Source organism: Gymnodraco acuticeps, unplaced genomic scaffold, assembly GCF_902827175.1.
Source record: "Gymnodraco acuticeps unplaced genomic scaffold, fGymAcu1.1, whole genome shotgun sequence".
Lineage (NCBI taxonomy): Eukaryota > Metazoa > Chordata > Actinopteri > Perciformes > Bathydraconidae > Gymnodraco > Gymnodraco acuticeps.
In genome coordinates this window covers 37,999-59,002 of record NW_022990021.1, presented here as the reverse complement: position 1 = coordinate 59,002, position 21,004 = coordinate 37,999, and the positions used below count along the sequence as shown (strand labels likewise).

General features: G+C 37.6%; 1 protein-coding gene across 1 annotated transcript in view; it reads right to left on the bottom strand.

Annotated features, from left to right (window-relative positions):
- LOC117544673 (sodium channel protein type 4 subunit alpha-like) overlaps positions 1 to 21,004 on the bottom strand; it is a 145,055-nt gene that overhangs the window by 106,944 nt on the left and 17,107 nt on the right. The window contains 3 exon segments of the mRNA XM_034213940.1: positions 10,130 to 10,193; positions 15,476 to 15,718; positions 17,882 to 17,973. Coding sequence (XP_034069831.1) covers positions 10,130 to 10,193; positions 15,476 to 15,718; positions 17,882 to 17,973 — 399 coding nt within the window.

The window sequence follows — 21,004 nt, the reverse complement described above, 5'->3', positions numbered from 1 at the left end:
GACAATTTTCTGCCAAAAACACTTTTAATTCCTGATTAATTTGAGGAACTGTGGTCTGCACTCCTTTTACTTTGAACGGTTGCATTAGGACATGATTTATTTTTCTTAACACTCAATTAATAGGTTAAGTGCCATATACGTGTGACAGATGTGAATGCACTATAAAGCATGAATAGACCTTTATAAAGTCAAAATGTGCACACCTTGCACAGATTTCAAGCCTGCATTCACATTATTAAGATAGCTTAGCTATGGATGATATGACATAAAGCTATATTTCAATAGTTTTTAGTCATTGATGGGTCCAAATTTGAATTTAAAAGCCTTACTGTCATGTGTGCAATAGCTGAACCATCGCTTTTATTAAAGGAAATCTTAAAATATGGCTTCTCCAACAATGCAAAATACAATATACTAATGGTGATCTTTTTAAGAGGATCTATTCAAAACAAGAATTGTTTTAATTAAATCTGAGGAATACTACTGCCCTACTGTATGTACACCGGGATTTACCGCTCCACAATACTTTACTCCACAATACTTTATTCAGATATGTTAACATGTTAACATTACTTTACATCCACAGCCATTACCAAATAATGCACTGAGATTTGGATACTGCACTAGTCCATATTCCAATTTCGATAAAACTTTGAAGTCCTATGATTTCCTTTCAAATGACTACAACTTTTTTCTGCTTCCATTCTCTGGATTTCTTGTTCTCTGTCTAAGTCTCTCCTCAGCAGAGAATCACTCAGTCATGCTAGAGACAATATCGATTTCACACGCACAAACACACACACACACGACCCTTTGCTGCCACGTGTCAACAGTGTCAACTCATTCTGTGTCAATAAAGCCACTTGTCAATAAATATTCATTTCTCTGAGACCACTTCCTCTGTGGTCTTGGGGGGGTGCCTCTGTCGTGCTTAATCTTTAATGCTGACTTCATAATTCACCTCAATATCACCCCTCCTGCAGCGGGACAGTTTATTTACACTCCAACACACACAACAAGGGCCTCAGGTTTGTATGGAAGTCCTGGAAGGATATTTATGAGGTTTCTCCCTGGTTCCCTCCACAAAGAGCCAATGGGATTTTTCCATTGGATTTCAAATGTTTGCAGAAAACAAGCTCTGTTGCAAACAAACGTTTTGATACTTTCACATTTGGTCCAGCAGGTTAATCTCCACATATTAACACCGCTTTTTAATGTCACCAACTTTCTACAAAATGTTCCAGCCATCTCCAGTCAAGATAACACAACTATACAGATATAAATCAAACAAATGTAAATACAAAAGAAGGAAATAAGGATAAGGAGTCTGAAGTAAAAGGCAGTAGAGTATAAAGGAACAGCACGGTCAAATGACTTCACGTCACCACTGCCAGGCAAAAGAAGGCTAATTTTTTGGCTTGAGTCATCTCATGCACTTGTTAGCAACCTGCGTTTTAAAATTCCCCAGTGGGCTCATTCCTCCATCATTATATTGATTGTATCTCCATAAGAAGTCAAAATACAATGTATGTACCCTCTTTCGATGGCAATGTAACTCTGTCCACCATTTGGTAGACATATAGTTAAGTCAGGAAATAAGACAACCAAAATATATTGTGTTTTGGTTGAATACTTGATCCCACTTGTGGTTTAAGGTTTCTTTGTCCAAGTTAAGAAGACTAATGGTTCAAAAATCAGACGGTAAATCCGATTTCCTCCTCCTGAGTAAACAGAGCTGCTTCCTCTTTCTCTCTTCTAATTTGTCTTCTGGTTACCCATGATTCAGCGTGTGTGTGTGTGTGTGTGTGTGTGTGTGTGTGTGTGTGTGTGTGTGTGTGTGTGTGTGTGTGTGTGTGTGTGTGTGTGTGTGTGTGTGTGTGTGTGAGACATACTGAGGGGTTCATGATCAAAATAGTCGACATAATCCTGTGTGAGGGAGTTGGACGTAGGCAAGGAGAGAAGGTCAGAGTTTGGACTGTGATGTTGTTTTTCCTTGGGGTTTCTTGCAGCAGCGTTTCATTTGTTCGTGTACAGTTCAGGTGTCACTTGTTCTTTTGGGTTTTCACTTCATGTTGTTGGCGATTTCTCAGAAGAAAAGGTGTCTTTTGTTTGGTGTTAAACCAGTGTTTCTGCTGGGGCCATGACCTAATTCTCCCCTCAGGGATCAATAAAGTTCATTTTCTCTGCCGGTGTGGGCTGTTCTTATAACTGAGGGATGTCAATGAGTGGCTGAATTTAATTAGATCCTATGTATTCTTCCTGCTTTGTCTTTGTGTCACCACGTAATTATGAAAAAGTCTTCTATCAAGAAGAACCGGGATGGAATATTTCCCAGAGAAGTAAAAAATGAATGAATTTGTTTGTGGCATTGGTAGTAATTGCTGCAGTATACAAGTATAATAAGAGGTACAGTAGTAGTAGTAGTAGTAGTAGTAGTAGTAGTAGTAGTAGTAGTAGTAGTAGTAGTAGTAGTAGTAGTAGTAGTAGTAGTAGTAGTAGTAGTAGTAGTAGTAGTAGTAGTAGTAGTAGTAGTAGTAGTAGTAGTAGTAGTAGTAGTAGTAGTAGTAGTAGTAGTATTAGTACTGGTGTATTGAGTAATAGAGATCTACCCTGGATTTTTTATAATTATGTTAATATACAGCAAAACTGCATTTTCAATTATGTTTCAAAGAAATAAATAAAATAATATACATTTTTTGGTGAAAATATAAAAAATGTAATACAAATAAACATCACCTTTATTGTTTTTTAATTTGTTTTAAATGTGACGGGTAGCACATCCCAGTTTTCAAATTCAAGGAGGATAATATACTCTGTTTATCAGCTTACATCACAATAATAATAGACTAGTGTATTTGGCGTACTGTATGCATTTGTTTCCCTCATGATAAAGAATGCAGTTTAGTTGTGAGGGAAAATACATTTATAGGAAGAAATAAATAAATAAAGTGGCAAATACAAATATCCTCTGGTGTTTTAGGACAGTGGCAAAAACAAAAGGACCAAAAGTGCTTTAGAGCTGTCTGTTATCCAAACACACACACACACCCAGAGAGAGACACACACACTTATCTCCCTGTGGACGGGGCTTTAGGTGGTGGAAACCTCTTTTGTGTCTTTAGCTGAACATTGGACAGATGTCACATTCACAGCCTCCAGGAGAACTCATAACTCAAACTAAACACTCCCACACACACACAGACACACATACTGATGGAAAGACGCACTAACACTTAGTCTCTCTCTCGCACACACATGCACTCAGACAAAATCAACCCCCACTTTGATAAATGTGTTCAATATTCTAGTTGAGTTATTGATCAGTGCGGCTTTTAACATAATGTTTTAACCATTTATAATGGAGAGGCTGGGGGGGTGGATGCTGAGACATTTATTGCACGTTTTCAGACACACGTTTAAAGTTTAACACACACACACACATACATCAACATGGTGCCTTCCTGCAGGAAAACTAAGCACACAAATGAATTGAAAAAGAATGGCAAGCTAATTTACCTGAACACACACAGTTGGCATTGCATGACCATGGCTACCAACAGCAGTGAATGCTAAGCTAATGGGATGATGAATATCAGCGTTATGATGCAGTGTATTCCAGGAAAATCAACCCCCTCGGCAGCTATTTCCCCAGAGTCTCTGCAGCCATATTTCTCTGTGACTGCGGCGACAGGAAGCTGGGTCAATGATGATTAAAAACGCACCTCCACCTTTTCAATTTGCTCTTGTATTTTCCTGTCACATTATAAAGGTTTCTAGTTATAATAGGGAAACGGCTTCTTGGCACTGATGCAGTTCCTCGTTGAGAGGAGCGTGGCCAGAGGGCGAATGGATTTCAGTTTTAAAATTAGCGTGCTAGAGATAAAAAAAACACAAGTAGTACTAGTGAAGTTTTCCATATGAGTTATCTGAAAATTAATCAATGTTTGAATGCAGTATTTTGTCGGACACAAAGCTCAGAATGCTATGTAGAAGCACAGGAAGTTAAGATAGGATTGATTTTTACTAGGAAAATAATTACTGTTTTGAAAGTAGCAAGACGTATGCCTTTAAGGAAACTGTGACATCTAATATGTATTAAGATTAGATGTTGAATGGGAACACTTTAAAACAACCAATAACCAGCTTATTATGTTTGATAGCCATCATTTGATTTGGTTTTCACTATTGAGAAATCTCATTCACTCTGCAGCCATACGCTAAATTCATTCAGGGTACTCGAATGCATCAACACTGGTATTGTCTCATTGAATCATAAAGAAAGATTCTAAGGGGAATATAAATGTTATTTAGTTTTTTAAGGTAATACATGATAATATATATGAAAGCACAATTAATTAATATACTTGCTGAGCTTCAGGGGGACAAATTATTTAAATACTTTATAACAAAAAAACCTATAAGATTTATAGTTGATTTTCTTTCGTTTAGGGAGGATGCCTCTCACTAATTATTGTATACTTATTGTAAGTGGCCCTATAAGTTAGCAGACCAAAAGAAAGGATAAAGAAACGTTTTGGTTCAATCGTTGCTCGTTATCTTTTTACCTTTAGGAATGATTTAGAATGGACTGTTAACAGGAGGGATTGTTCCAGGACAGAAACCTCTTTCAGGGTTTTTTGGACTCGTCTTCAAAAACAGGTGTGCTGCTTTTGTGTATTTCTGTTTATTTTTCAGGAAAATGTTGGCTGCGATAATTCAGTGACTGGAACACAATCATGCAAAATGAAATGCAAATGAATAAAATGATTAAATGACAGCTACAAACTAGGACTAAAAGAGAGATGAGTCATGATAAATAAACTGAGCTCTGGTGCTGTCCAAATAAATCAGGAGGATCTCTCTCCTGCCCTCCGGACCCTCGCTTCACTTCCTGTCAGCCCTACACAACTTCCTCCCGGTGACCTCACGGGTCACATGCTGCATGCCAACGAGCTTAACGAGAGCCCCTAATGACAGACACTAATTATCCTCCGCTAACGACGCCACCGTCGGCCGCTGTCAGCCAATGTCCTCGCCGTGTGGTCGGCATGTTGCAGGCATGTCAGCAGAATACTGACGGGTCACATGGCTCTGCAGTGCATGCACATATTTTATAGGTCACATCCATCCCTCCATACAGAGAAACATTCACTGAATATTAAAGTCATCCTGTCTGAAGTTAGAGTTAATTAGAAGCATTAATGAAGAATGACTGAAGTATATTCAATCAGAGAGTTTCCAATCAGCAGGTTTTCTATCATTCAGTGAATTCCTTTCATTTGAGATCTGAAGTGACACAGATTATCTGCAGACTATCGTTCTGACTGTCAGCCAGAGGACATTTGAAAAAAGGTGGAAGTGGACAACTACAGAAGAGAAGTGATACAGCGTGACACATTAGACAGATTTAGATCCTGAATCAATATCAGCAGTACATTTTGACTATCCTTAATGCAATGTGTGGAATATTCACAATACAATTAAACTACTTTTGATAAATCAAAAACATTCAGAAATGAATGCTTTATTTATCGCTGTAAATGCAGACTTTGACGAGATGTATTTTCGCCTTGAAAATAAAGACAACAGCACAGATTGCTAAACATCCTAATTACGGCCCACTGTGGTTTAAGTACTTAACAGAAGATGATCAGTTATAGCCCTGCAGATGCACTCACCACCCTCACTTCTGATCGCAGATGCTTGTTTGCTCAGTAACCCGGCCCAGAACATGGTGCAGAAAAAGCAAAAATACCTGCAGAGTTTTGTTATCTGATAAATAAAGTTCTGCCTGTCATTGTGCTGCTCTCTGCCGCTTCGTCTTCAGGCTGTGATTCCGTAAATCAACTTTCAGCAGACAGGAAGTTCAATCAAAACAGAAAATAACTGAAGAACTCACACCAACTGGTTTACAGTGTCCAGTGTTGGAACGACAATTCAGACATTTTACCAGAGAAATGTAGTTATACTAAGAAAAGTTTGTAGCTTCATTGGTAAAGTTGACATTCGAAAGCTTGGATATATACAAAAAGAATTGTGTTTATTTGTTGTGTTTAAATTGTATTTGTGAACAGTTAAATAAGAAGGTAAATATAATATTTTCAGAATTCACAACATTTTTTATCAAACTAAATATTTAGCTTCAAACAGAATCCTTCATTAAAAAACATATTTGTATTCATTTTTATCAATTTGTATCCATTTATCCAATGAACCCCCTTTTTTCCAAAGACTATTTACAGCCACTATTTGGAACCTTTTAAAAAGCATTCAAGATAATATTCTGCCTAAAAGAGAGACGATGCTTGCCATGGATTTAATGGTCGCAAAACAGATCATGTTAATAAAAAGCCTGACAGTGTGTGTGCTGTTGCTGGTAGTGTGTGTGTCAGAGTGTGTTAGCTCAGTGACCTTTGCCCTACGGCCCGGGGAATCTGCATGATGCGTGAGCAGCTTCAACACAGGAAGAAAACAACGCCGTGATCAACATCACTGTCATCCAGCCTCATCTTCCTCATCTTCCTCGCTCATCCTGCAGCAGCTTCTCCCTCTCTCTCTCGCTCTCTCTCTCTCAGCTGCTATCTTGACGCTTTCAACACTTATGACACACTTTGACTTACTGCAGACGGAGAGAAATCCCAGAAACAACATGACAAACTGATATTAATACAACACTGTGAAATACTCTACTAGCAGTCAAAGTCTTGCATTAACTTAGTATAAAAGTATAAAATATGATATCCTGTCGAAACATCAGGAAGATGCCCCAGATGGCAACGCAGGTCCTGGACAAGGCCATCTCAAGCCCTGACTACTGCAACTCCTTCCTGGTCGGTCTACCTTAAAGTGCCATTAGACCTCTGCAGCTGATTCAGAATGCAGCAGCTCAACTGATTTTCAACTTACGTAAGTTCTCCCACAGCACACCACTCATTGCTCCCGTCACTGGCTGACAATGGCTGCCTGAATGCGCTTCAAGTCACTGGTACTAGCCCACCACGTGTTTGCAATACTTCCTCTCAAACGGTGGAATGAGCTCCATTGACATCAGGACGGCAAAAAGTCTAAACATCTTACATTCAAAACTGAAAACCCACTTGTTTTAGCTTATACCTTGTCAATAAAACCCATAACCCCCCCCCCCCCCATTAGTGAAACTAATGTATCAGCACTGCAATGGCTTGGCTTGTTGTTCCGAGTTTGTTCTTTATGCTTTTTTGCACCGATTGCAAGTTGCTTTAAAAAAAACGTCAGCTAAATGAAATGTGTTTTTTGTGGGGAATACCCATTTCATTTCATTTTTCATTTCAAACCTTTATTTAGACAGATAGGTCCCTTGAGATCATGGATCTCTTTTACAAGGGAGACCTGCATCAATTTAGTTCCACATGAAACATAAAAACAACATAAAAACAAACAATAGAGGACATCATATTTACATATTCACCAACACTTACAAACACCCATAGTGTCAGAAAGCATCTCGTGCAGACGTGCCTTAAAAACATTCAGAGAAATAAAATTGCTCAATTTGAATTTGGACTGTAGGCTGTTCCAAGCAAGTGGAGCTGGAGTCTTACCTAAGACAGTGCTTGCTCTTGGCACATCTAACAAGACTACATCCTGCGATCTCAGACAATAGCTGCTTGCAACTTTCTGCTTTACCAGAGAACAGATGTAATACGGGAGTTTGCCCAACATAGCTTTATAAATAAAAGTGTACCAGTGACTGAGCCTCCGTACAGAGCGTGATGGTAAACCTGCCTTGGTATACAGGGTACAGTGATGTGTAAGCGCTTTACAATTTGTGACAAATCTCAGAGCACTGTGATACGCAGCATCCAATTTGCTCAGGTAATTGGCAGGTGCATTCATATACAACAAATCACCATAGTCCAGCACAGGTAAAAAGGTGACCGTGACTAGCCTTTTCCTGGCGTCAAGCGAGAAACAGGACTTGTTTCTAAAAAAGAACCCTATAACCCTCAGTTTTTTAAGCAGGTTATTGACATGAAGTTTAACATTTAATTCATCTTCTCCTCCTCCCCAATCTTCTTATTTATAGCTCTTTTTATTCCTCAATAATATTACCTTGAACTTTTTAATTACCTGCTTGTATCCCCTTATCCCTTGTCGCCCTCTTTTTTCAACCATCTTTTTTTTCCTTTTTCCTTTCTTCTGTTTTCTTTAGTTTATTACCCTTCAGCTCAATGTCTTCTTTCCTTCCCTTCTATCCAAACATCTCTCCACAGAGACTGCAAGATTATCAGTTTTTTGCCACATCTGTCTCTTCTCACCTTATTTCATTTGGTTTCATTTTTATTCATTTACCACTTCTCCTCTCCTCTCCTTGTTCCCTCTTGCTCTCCTTCTGTTTCTCTTCCTTCTGTCTCTTCTTATACTCCTCTGTCCATCCCCCTTTCATTTATCTCTTCTTCCTCTTTTGCCCATCCTTTTTTCTGCTTCACCTCCTTTGAACTGTAGCGTGTTTGCATCATGCACACTTATCCGTTAGCATGCTAGTTATCCGTTAGCTTCTGTAAATGGGTTTGATATTCACGGCCAGCTCCAGGCTAACATGTTTTCCTGCTGCAGCAACGCTTCTCAGGTTTGAGGACAGTTTGTATTGGAATTGTGGAGATGACTTAATTAACAGTAAGTTAAAAATGTGCAACGGTGTTTCTTTCTCGCTTACTTTAGCACCATTTTCAGCATCAGCGAGCAATAACAATCTAAATTCCCATCACTTCTCAGGACTACAGTACAACTCACGACCAACATCAAATCATACAACTTCAATATAATTGAATATCCCTTTTTTATAGGCTTTCATTTATTTTGTTAAAAAAAGTGTTGGCAGCTTTGATTGACATATATATAAAAGATGTCAATCTGCAATTATCTCCTTAACTTTGACAGTCCTACTTTAATGTTTAAACTAATTGGAGTTGATATGACAAAACCTCACCTCCTATTTGTGAAATATAACATCAGAATGTGTGTCTTCTGTTTTGAAAAGCCATTCCTGTGTGAGTCAGCGTCAGCATCTGTAGATAGGTTTCACATGGCATGGCTAGCTAGCCCCGGGCTAACATGTTCGCCTGCTACAGATTTCCGTTGGATGAGTGTCTCGTTCTCATACAAAAACACACATACACACACACTCATACAATTTGTTGTCAGTCAGTGTCTGTCAAGCTCTCTGCACAGATACTAGTGCTGTCCGACATGTCACACAACGTCTCAGACGATGGTAGCGGCAGGGATATGCACACAGACAATGAGATACGCTCAGATTCATTTAGCCGCGGGATGCTCACCAAAACTAGAAAATGACCAAATTTAAACTAGAGAAGAGACAGGAAGGGCTTCTACATCTGAGGGGAAATATTGACTGAACCTGCTGTTTATTTGGTTTCTCGTTTCTGCCTCACAGAAAGCCCAATCTGTTTCCATATTTACTCCATATGTATACCAGTGCCAAAAAAGTATGGGCGCATGCTCTCAGGTGCTGTAGAGTGCCCGGTTCTCTACCAGAGGCTGAAACTCAGGAGTAAAATTGTAAGAACAGAAGCAGGATGATATTACCAGTCGGCTAAATCTCCAGTAAGTCCAAATATGCAATTACACCAACCCTGTGTGAACCACAACACTCCTTACGTTTCTTGCTTTTTCTCATATCTAAGAGATTCTCTTCTTACCCAGGAATACAGCACAATGCCATTGGAGACATAAATCAATTGACAACATTTCTTGCCACATTTCGTCCAGGAAAAGACATACGCTACTTTATCATAACTGAACATCATGCTGTATTAAAGAAGACTTGAATCTGGAGATTGAGACAATAAACCGATCATAATAAATAGAGTGAGAAGTGGGAATATTTTCTCATTCTTCTTTACAATAAACAAGAAGAGTCAAGAAACAACCACAAAAACATCTTCCTTTTCACAATAATCCCGTTTCTTATTGATTGTCCTTCAAGTTTGATCTCCGGAGACCATAACAGCTCAAAACTGCGACACATTTCAACATCCGTCACTCAAGAACACATGCATCCTTCAACCAGCCCCACCCACACCTCCTCCTTTGTGTGTTTTCAAAAATAAAGATGAAATGCACTCACCCTGCGTCGCTGCTGTTCCCACAGATTAAGGCATCCTTGGCTCCCTCCACTTTGTAGAAGTTGTCTGGAAAATAAATAAAAATCCACTTTAGTTAGACGTTCATGTGAACTTTTTTACTTCCTGAAAATAAAGTTGTACAAATAAATCAAATTCAATAATCACTTGTGTTTCAGATACATTCAGATGACCCTTCCTGTTCTTGTTTTTTTAGATCAATAATCTCATGAATCTCAGTTTGTTTAGTCAGGATGGACATTACAGGAACCATCTCTGCCCGAGCATTTATTCAACACCACAAGTCATTTCAGAGAACATTAAAACACTTCATTACAGGGAAGTACTAGTGCACACAAGTATCAGAAGCTTTTAATGCATGTCTGCAGGAAGAAAACACTTCTAGAGTTTATCGATATGGAACAACAAATCAAATGTCTCTGATTCTGATGCACCAAAATCTAAATATATGATATAGATATAAATATAAACAAATAAATATAAAATATAATAAATATATATAATACATATATAAAATATATAATAAATATAAAATATATAATATAATATATAATATATAAATATATAATAAATATAGATGGACTATTTTTTACAAACAAGTCGACAGGCTGACATGCTGTGACTTTACTCGTCTGAAAAACTGTGAAAAAGATTACCTCAACTTTGTGAAATGTAACATCAGATGTTGTATCTTTTATATTGAAGCTTTTCCTGTGTGACTCAATGTTACATCATCTATAATCAGATGCAGCTTTTAAAACTGACCTTACATTCTGCCGTGACATTTTCATCTATTTTCTCACAGAAACATTTAGGGTACTTATCTTTTATTCAACACAAAATTCAGACCAAATGCATTTAACTGCAGACATTATGAAAGATTACATAGCATTGCAATGGGAAAATATGAAAATGGGTGTCATGTTCTCATCACTAAATGTACTCGGGGAACAAAAGAGCAAAACTGAAGTTTAAACACTTTAAAAAAACCTCTGTATGTCACACGGAACAAAGCATCTTTTCTTTATTGATGCGGGAAACTGCAAATGTTTCCCATGACGTAGGAGCTTCTAATAAGCTCAATAGAACATGGACGGTTTCATTTTGAGGTGGGTTTCATTGTTTAGTTTTATTATTATATCAAGTGATCCAGTGTTGAATATGTATTACTTTAATAATGAGTGGTTACATAACATTACAATAGGAACATTTTACAATGGATGTCATGTTGAATGTACTCTGGGAAACAAAAGAGCAAACTTCAAACACTTTTCTGTGAAACCACAGTATGTCATGGAGAATAAAGCATTTCTTTCAAAGTCTTCTTTCTTCTAATGTGTTGGTGAACTCGCAAGGAAGTGGGAACTCGCCGTCCGGTGTGAACGCACCATTATGGGCCCAATGGAACTTGGAATATTCCATTTTAAAGGGGGGTTTCATTGTTTATTCTGTAAATACCATAAACAACTTATATTGTTAATAATGAACAATTAAGTTTAATATTTAGATAACAAAATTAATCATCTAGTTTTAAATATTTATTATATAAGCAAATACATAGCATTGTAAGAGGAACATATTACAATAGGTATTTATGATCTTATTACAAAAGTCAGAAATAAAAAAGCCAGCTGTAGCCAAGTTGTATCTTTTTCTTTAAAAACTCAGCTTCTCTCTTTTTTTATGTTAGAGATTAAAAAGCATTTCAATAGGAATATGTTACAATAGGTGTCATTATGTTATCACTAAAAGTACTCTGGGAAACAGAAGATTTTCCCAGAAACCAATGTACAACTTCAGCTTGTCACGGATCAATTCTTTGTTCAAAGTATTTTATTGTGGCGGTGCACGTGCAGAGTTCACTCCTTTGACAAAGTAAACATTTTCTCTGGTGCTTGTGTTTGCCTCTGACCGCTGAAGGCACTTCAACTTTTCAGCAGCGCTGACATTCATTTGTTATCAAGTGCATCTGGGAGTCTGCAGCTAAAAACTTCTGAAGTGCTTTTGTTCAGTTGCTCAGAGTGAAGCTCTAAGATTAGTCACTGAGGCAGACAAAGCACATAGGAGCAGTCATTATCTGGAACTTCAGAAACTCCCCCGAATAGATGCATATTAGTCTGCGGACTGACATTTAATAAAGGTTTCTTTAAGCACAACCCCCGTTTGAGAAGATTTCACAGAGCTGCAGGGACAGGGAAATTGTCTCTCTAGGATATCAAGGGGGTGGGCTTCATTTAGATTTCTTTGCAAGGTAAATACACCTCCACTCATCCTCCCCCTGTGTATTTTCATCAGCAAGAGATGCATTTACATGATGAGAATCTGCAGGTACGAAATGGGAAATATACTGAGGCAGTTAGTCTGCTCTGCCAAGAAGGAAATATATTAATCACTTGTTAATATATTCTCACAATGTCTTGTTTTCATGGACAAAACATTTAAATCTTAGGATTTTGGGCTATTTTGATTCACTGAAATGTCTTCTTCCAGACTACTAGAAAGAAGAACATCCCAAATCTACATTTGAGTGCTTATTTACATGACCTTTTTCATCATTTCTCCTAAATTTAAAAAAAGATGTCGGGTATCTTTCCTTTTGGACAACCTGCAATTACTCATAATTATACACAATTCAGCAGGTAAAGACGCTATCATTGCCTTTTCACTCACTCAAAGACATTCTTTTAATTTATTCAGTAATATTTCAGAGGGAAACGGAGCCTAATATGTTCAGATTTCGGTCTTCTCCCTCATCAAACTCTCTTATTATTACTTATTGTAAAATGTATATTTTTTGTAACAACGGTTACATTTAGGGGGGAAAGAAGCCGATCCAATTCTATCTCGTCTAAAACTGTTCATTTTATTACTTTATTTGAATTTATTTATCTGTTATTTTTTATAATTATAATAAAATGGTATTTATTGGTATTATATACAGTACTGTTTAAAGTAGATTTCTCGTTTAAACTATTAAAATATAATGGGTGTACATGTTCTGCGTCTCGGATATTCATTTATTGAACGTGCAGCTCCGGGGACGCTCTGACCAGACAGAGCAAACATTGCATGATGGGAAATGTTTAAGCATGGAGAACATCCACATTGATCTCCACTGTTTTCAGATCAGCCGAGCTTTAACGGCTCTCGGGTTTCACGGCAGCTTTTAGGGGTCGATATGGGAGCCTGCAGGGGACATTTGTTTGATGTGATGCACGGCAAAGCAAACTGGAAATGAATAAATAGAAGGTGCATTAGCAACAAACCATTACTGTAAACTCAAAGTCGCCTTTATCTTATTTGAGGCGGTTTCACCCTTTAACAGAGGAGAAACACTGCTTCTGCAACACGTCATTACTTTAAATAATTACACATCTGTTTCTGGATAACGAGGGAATGTGTTTGTCCCGGGGTGTGTTTTGAGCATGGCTTCTTTTCTGCTGTCTGACAGAAATAATTGGGGGAAAATATGGTTTGCTTATACTGTAGTCATAAAGGAGTTGTGCAAGTTCATTTGTAAAGTGTCAAAAGGCTTCACAGGCTCCCCGGAAACAATCCCTTACCAGAGAAAGACACTAGGAAAGATGGAAGCCATGTTATTGGTAGAGGAAGGAGACAATATAGTTGTATTAATTACGCAGATGAATGGAAGAAGCTATCATTATAAAAACATCTGTCACAAGACTAGCGCACATACAGCAGCTGACAAGACGAAACATTTTATTTGAGGTTTTTTTTGTGAGCAAAAAAGCAGCTGGATTTGTTTGATTCTAGTAATTGTGTTACTTTGTAGTGATTGTATTTCCTCTCTGTGGTCCTCATTAGAGGATCAGATAAAACAGAGAATAATGGGATGTGAAAGGAGAAAAAGATTTTAAGTTAAAAATGATACAAAAAGAAAAGAAATATTACAGAAAAGAAAAAGGGCAAAAGAAGAAGACATGGACTGACACCAGATATGTTCACAGAAATTACAATTAAATACAAATAAAGTGTGTAGATGAAGAAGTGGAAACATGCATGTGTGCAGAGGTGGTTGAGCGTTGAGGTCACATGGATAAAACACACTCAGGTTTCATCTGACAGCGTTAAGTGTTTCCCTAACCCTGACCTCGACCTCTGTGTGTGTGTATAGTACAGTATGTGCTTATATGTACTGTGAGTGTATAAGCATGTCCACATAACATATATTATGTTCCCTGGCCAAATGCCTGACATGTCCAATAGTGTATATACACCAGCTGACCTCATATGACCTCACACTCTCTCACGCACACACAGTTTGTGTCTCTTGTAGTCACTTTGTCATCATTTTGAGTCTGTTTATAGTTGTGTTATAACTCTTTTTATGTATCCATGAGAACATTGTTCCACTCTAACCACAGCTTTTCATCACAACAGCCTTTAAATAACTTTTCTAAAAGGCCTTCAGTTGTGTGTGTTTAAGCAACAATGACAAATTCATTAAGAAAACGTATGAATTCCAAAATCGGTTAGAAATGGAAAAGTAAATCTATTCCACATCATCACCTGGAAATTAGCTATGGATTATAAAAAGCCAGGCTCAGCTTTTCACATCCAAACAATTACATTTCTTAAATGTATCTTATAAAAAGCGACTAGCATTGTTTACTTCTGCATTATAAAATGCGATGGCATATACTACATTCTGAATAAGTCTTCAGTCTCAGTGTCTATTATTAGTAACTTTGTGTCTCTTTGCGGTCATTTGCTACAATAGTCTCAGAAATGATTTCTTTAACCCCTTAACAACAGATTTCCAGCACGACTGAGTTCAAATAGCCTTTTCTAAGACCAGTAGTTAAACCTTAAGTGTGCGTTTGAGCAACAATAACAAACCAAGTCTTTCAAATGTAGTCAGTCAGAAAGAAATAGTTTTCAATATCTCACATCCAATTCGGCTGCTAAGTGTGACATTTTTAGTCAAGATATAGGCAATGCATTCTCAACCTTGAACTTTAAATCCCTGAGTTCACCAAAGCCAGGTTCAGCTTCACTTTAACAGCTTTTGTTGTTTTAATTGTAATTTATTGAGAGTCACTACCTGGCTGCTTCCCTGTCTACTGCTGTATTGTTAGTCCCACAAGTGATGCATACACCCAGAGGTGAAAGAAGTACTCTTTCTACGTTTCTATTCAGCCACAAAGTGTGAACAAAGCCAGACTCTGCTTCATCTTTACAACTTACTTTCTTAAATGCGTCTTACAACAAGTCACCATCTGGTTACTTTCCCTTCTACTGCTGCTTTATCAGTGCAAACAGCAATGCATGAACCACAATACAGTAAGTATTGAGAGCTGTGTCCTCACCCTCATCGCTGATGAAGTCGTGCAGCGACGCCCAGGTCTTGTTGTTGCAGAGGAAGGAGGCATTGGCGGACATGCTGTCGTTGAGGCAGTGTGCCGTGTTGCGGACACATTTCTGCCGCAGGTTCCCCATGAACAGCTGCAGGCCAATGAGGGCGAAGACGCTCAGGCAGAACACGGTGAGGATCATCACGTCCGCCAGCTTCTTCACCGACTGGATCAGAGCGCCCACGATCGTCTTCAGGCCTGCCGCCACCCAGAGGGCGCACACGAGGTCAGAGGTCAGGGAAATGTGATGTGGATGTGATCACTTAACAAGAAAACATCTATAATTCAATTAAAGTTTAGTTTTAAATATAAGAATCTGGATAAAAAACAGGCTAGTTCAAAGAAAGGTTTCAAGTCGGATTTCTTTAAAAAGAATGGTTTACCCAAAAACAATATATAAATATAAAAAACCCTTTTCTATCAATTAGTGGACAAAACGTCATTTTGCGCACACGATAGAAAGCAGATTTTTTATTTGATAATCATTTAGTTCAAATTGTTCAATGAGACAAATGTTTGGATAAAACCCACTTGGACAATGCTGAGATTCTTTCGTTCAGAATATGTTTACATTTTGTTCAGTTCTAATAATGCCATTTGAGAACATTATTTTAATTGTTTTTGGGTGAACTTCCTTGTAAAATTGGTGATCATAAATATGGCTGCCGTCTCAACTTTGATCATAATCTAATATTACAGCCTTTTCTCAATAAGCAACAGTAATTGTTAATTGAGTTATAGCAACAAACACACATGTTATAACTGTTTGAAAAGGATGTTTTTTCAGGGGGGTTTTTACAAGCTGCAAAGTAAGAAAGGTTATGGAGTCAAACCAAAGGGCAGCCATCTTTATGTACCAGAGAAATAAATCACCAATTGAATAAAAAAGAAAATATAACTCTGCTGTTGGTAGAAAATCTCTTCAACAAAAGTTGTATCATTTTAATATATATAATATAAAGAAGTATAAAGGTTTTCATCAAACAGCAGCTTTAAGTTTTTCATAAATGTCAACGTCACCATGGGAATAAAGTAATCATCAACAGAATAAAGGAAAATGATCTCCCAGTTAACATTCAACAACACACACAGGTAGTAAAAACAGCAGGAACACACACAGTGAGAACACAAAGGGTGCAGACAAGTTGACGTCGGCCAATTGTAACAAATAAAAGTTCCATTTCGACTTTTTCTAACTTGAGCTTTTTTCTATTAAGTAAACTCATTAGAAACAGACTTTTAATTTGCATTATAATTGAACTTCTTAGCGTCTGTAAGCTAATGAATGAGCAGTGTGATTATATTTTGTTATGAGATGCTTTTCACATGTAGCTAAAATGGTTATAACAAGTTTTAGACGTTGTTATAACATGACCATGGCATGGAGATGTTTTAATCACGTTAAAGATGCTTATAACGCTGCTAGCGCTGCATGCTAACATGCACAGTGGAGTCATACAGAGGCCAGCAAGCGACAGATGTGAAGAGATGTATCCACATTTTAATAACTGTTTTTTCAGTAATGGTAGAAAAAAAGATTAAAGTTTAAAGTTAAATCTATGATACAAATGTGTACAAAAACGTAATATAAAGGACTGAATCCCTCTCTTAATAAACATTTAAAAGTGGATCCACATTTAAAACTGGAGTCACTACGATCACACTTTTGTTTTTGATTGTCAAATTAAACATTCAGATTATTGTAGTGGAGGAGAAGTCAAATGGTTCATAAAAGTATAAGTACATGAAATGAAAGCCAAGACTAAGTTATTTCTCTATGACGATGCCTCACAACTTCCCACCATAATAAAATATATTTCAACAACTTAATGATTCTAAATGGGACATACAGTGTTTTGTACAAAGTCATTTTAAAGTGTTATTTCAGTGCGTCAGATCTTTTTAAAAGCTAGTTTTGATATTGCATAAGAGGTAATAAAGGACCCTGAATCAAAGAGGTTCATATTTAGATAAAGCGTCACTCATTAAAACTGTATATTTTAGAAATGTTTATTGTGACAAAATTGTTCCTCTTTATCATTTATATTTGTGTATTACCAATATTTGCTTAAAATATTTTACAATATTAGATTTCTCAAGATGAGACCTCATTGCTTATTGTGTAAATGCATATGTTTTTGTCGCTGTCAACTGAGCCTCTGATGTGCACACACAACTAATAATGAGAAAGATTTCTTTCTGCATACTACCTCTGTGTACTTTATTAAAGATGTATTTTAAAAAGCAGGTTTGTTCAGCAGGTAGTATGCAGGATGAGAGTTTAATCTTCCTGCAGGCCCGGGCCGGGGGGGGGGTGCGTTTGATGTTTAATGTTCCCGCCCCTGCGCTTGGCTTCCTCACCTGGGATGACAGAGATGGTTTTGAGCGCTCGCAGCACCCTGAACGTCCGTAAGGCTGACACATTACCCAGGTCCACAAACTCAGTGACATATCTGCAGCACGCCGGAGACAGAAGCACAAAAACAGACACACACAGAGGGTGACACACCGAGCAACAACGTGGAACGGAGAGATGAAGAGAGACAGAGAGGGGAAGAGAGTGGAGGAAGAGGAAGTCAGACAGGAAGTTTCTCACATGGAGGAAAACTGGAGATAAACTCACAGTTTAAATCTCTGCAAATGATTTAGTTTAGTGTCAACTCTAGTGTCACATGGAGCCAAACTAGAGAACAAATATGTGTGGTTTCAATCTGTGCAACATATTTCTTTAGATAAGTGTCTTGTTGTTTATTTATCTTTAGGGTTGAATTAGGGCTGCAATTTACCATTATGTTTTGGGAACAGTACTGTACTTACAATATGTGTACGATAGAACTCAAAGTTTAGTGAGAAATTACATTTAAAAAGTAGTTATTTTTAGGAAAAGTAGGTTAGCCTTTCACGGTACAGAGCCTAAAAAGTCTAGCTTTGTGTCACTGTTTTGATAAGTAAAGCTTGACTCTAAAAGGCAAGTAGTATAGTTGATTTTTTTGTCTTTGAATCTAAAACAAATCTCCAGTTTCAGGAACATGTGTTCAGCTTTTAATTGTCTGACTTTTCCTTCCTTACTTTTCTTCAGTTCATGACAGGTGACTACAGCCTGGGCACCTGGTTGGTCAGAGAGTAGAAAGTGGGCGGGGACAGGGCAGACATGGGACGAACAGGAAGAAGACGTTCACGTTACGATGACGAGTGTTTTCTGTCCGTGGCGCCCCCTGCAGGTGAGGCTTACCTGGGATGACTGAGATAGTTTTCAGCGCTCGCAGCACTCTAAAGGTTCGCAGCGCCTGCAGGTTCCCTACTTTGATAAACTCTGTTAACAGCCTGCAGTGTGGGGGGTGTACACACACAACAGAAGAAGAAACACACAGCAAAGTCTGAAAATACTGCGGGAAGTTCAAGAGTACTACCCTGAGGAGGAAGAGCACCAACAGCTTACATTTACCACAATCAGAAATTATGAAATCGGGTGTAATATTATCTTTTTTATCAGGTTTGCCCATCAACGTCATGATATCTGTGATCCTTGTGAATGTTTGCATGTATAGAGAGTTGTATTCACCGTCTAATATTTAACAATAAAAAGGGACCATATCCCGGTTTTCACCCAAAGTTCCCGGGACTTTTTGTCCAAGTTTCTGCTGAGGTTGTAAATCTTAATCCAGCGTAGAAAATCATAAATTCTGAAAAGTATTTTAAGTAACCAACAATGGTTACATTCATTTAATGTAACATGTAATGTTTGTTCCATCTTTTAGCCTAGGCTACTTTTAAATCTCAATCCAATCCAGTGTATCATACTCACATACTTATTTTTTTTCAAGTAGCTCAAACATTACACATGTGCACTGTACAAACTATCATACTGTATATTCAATAATAACATATTGTGTGTCAGTATGTGTGTTTTGAAATTAATTACTCAATATGTTATCGCTGAATAATGGAAAATAAGCTTTCCCCACCTTTCCATATCCAACTTATTTGATCTGTTCAAGATATATGAAACTATTTTATTTATTTCCAAAAGTGTTGTAATGGCTTAAAGCAACTATCTTCAATATAAAGCTAAAAAATATTAATGTTTAAACGCATAGATGAAGGAATTCCATCTTTTAGTCCGCTAAACTAAATAAAATCGAAAGATTATTTCTACTCTAACACATTCATTAATCTTTGTAACAATTACAAAAATATTACCTTCAAAATATTATTTTAGTCCAAACCGAAACATTATTATTATTGAATTCATTAAAAAATCTTATCTGAAATATAATTATGAAATCTATCAGAAAAAATTGGTACATTTTATTTGTATTTCAGCAAATGTACTTAATATTCTTATGCCATCCCTAAAATAAGCTTTTCCCTATATTTTTAAAAATGTATTGATGATTTTATTAAGAAGATTTAAAATGTTGTTCCTCTAATGCTGTGAAAATGGCTGACGAGTGTGGTGTGTGATGGTAGCCATTAACATGTCATTACATCAGGAACACAGGGGCAGATTGTGTGTGTGTGTGTTACTCTGTCTCCATGGGAATCCTGACTCGGTGGGAGGGGAGGAGAGCATCAATCAGACATTTAGTGTGTGTGTGTGTGTGTGTCTCTTTTCATAGACCATCACTCTGGTTTTAATAAAGCTCGGGCACAGAGGGGTGATGTGTCAGGGGCGGAGTGTGTGTGTTTGTGTGTGTGTGTTTGTCCATACATGCACTTTAGTGATATGTTTTGGTTCGTACAACCTCACACTCATTTACCATGTTCTCCATCCTTGGTGTGTGTGTGTGTGTGTGTGTGTGTATGTGTATGTGTATGTGTATGTGTATGTGTGTGTGTGTGTGTGTGTGTGTGTGTGTGTGTGTGTGTGTGTGTGTGTGTGTGGTGTGTGTGTGTGTGTGTGTGTGTGTGTAGAGAGGTGACTTATGTGTCCCTGTCCTCCTTAAGAGCCATCTGACCGCAGGACGGCCCTTGGTTCAAGGACACACACCTACTGACATTGTGTGTGTGTGTGTGTGTGTGTGTGTGTGTGTGTGTGTGTGTGTGTGTGTGTGTTACTGACTGAACAATATGAGTAGATGGGAGATGAAGTAAGGAGCACTTAAAGAACACTTTACTTTTCTCTTTAATGTGCCTTTGCTTTTCCTAAAACTGTCTTGAAGACTCAATTTCCCAGAATGCCTTTCTCACAGTCACTCGAAGATGCCTTTGCATTGGTTGATTCCAGGTGAGGTGGAACTATGGGTGTTTTAACAGTTATAGAGGTTTCAAATCAAATAACAATGATGTAAACACTTAATTTATTTTCTGATACATTTGTGATTTAGAACTCAGAGAATATTTTATTTATTTTCGCAATCATTGTGAGCTTTTCTCTTTCATTTACAAGTTATTCCTCACAATAATATCCACCACTTGTTTCACTTTTGAAATGTCTTGATTTACAATGGCCTTAAACAAAGAATTTGAGGCTTACACTATTTG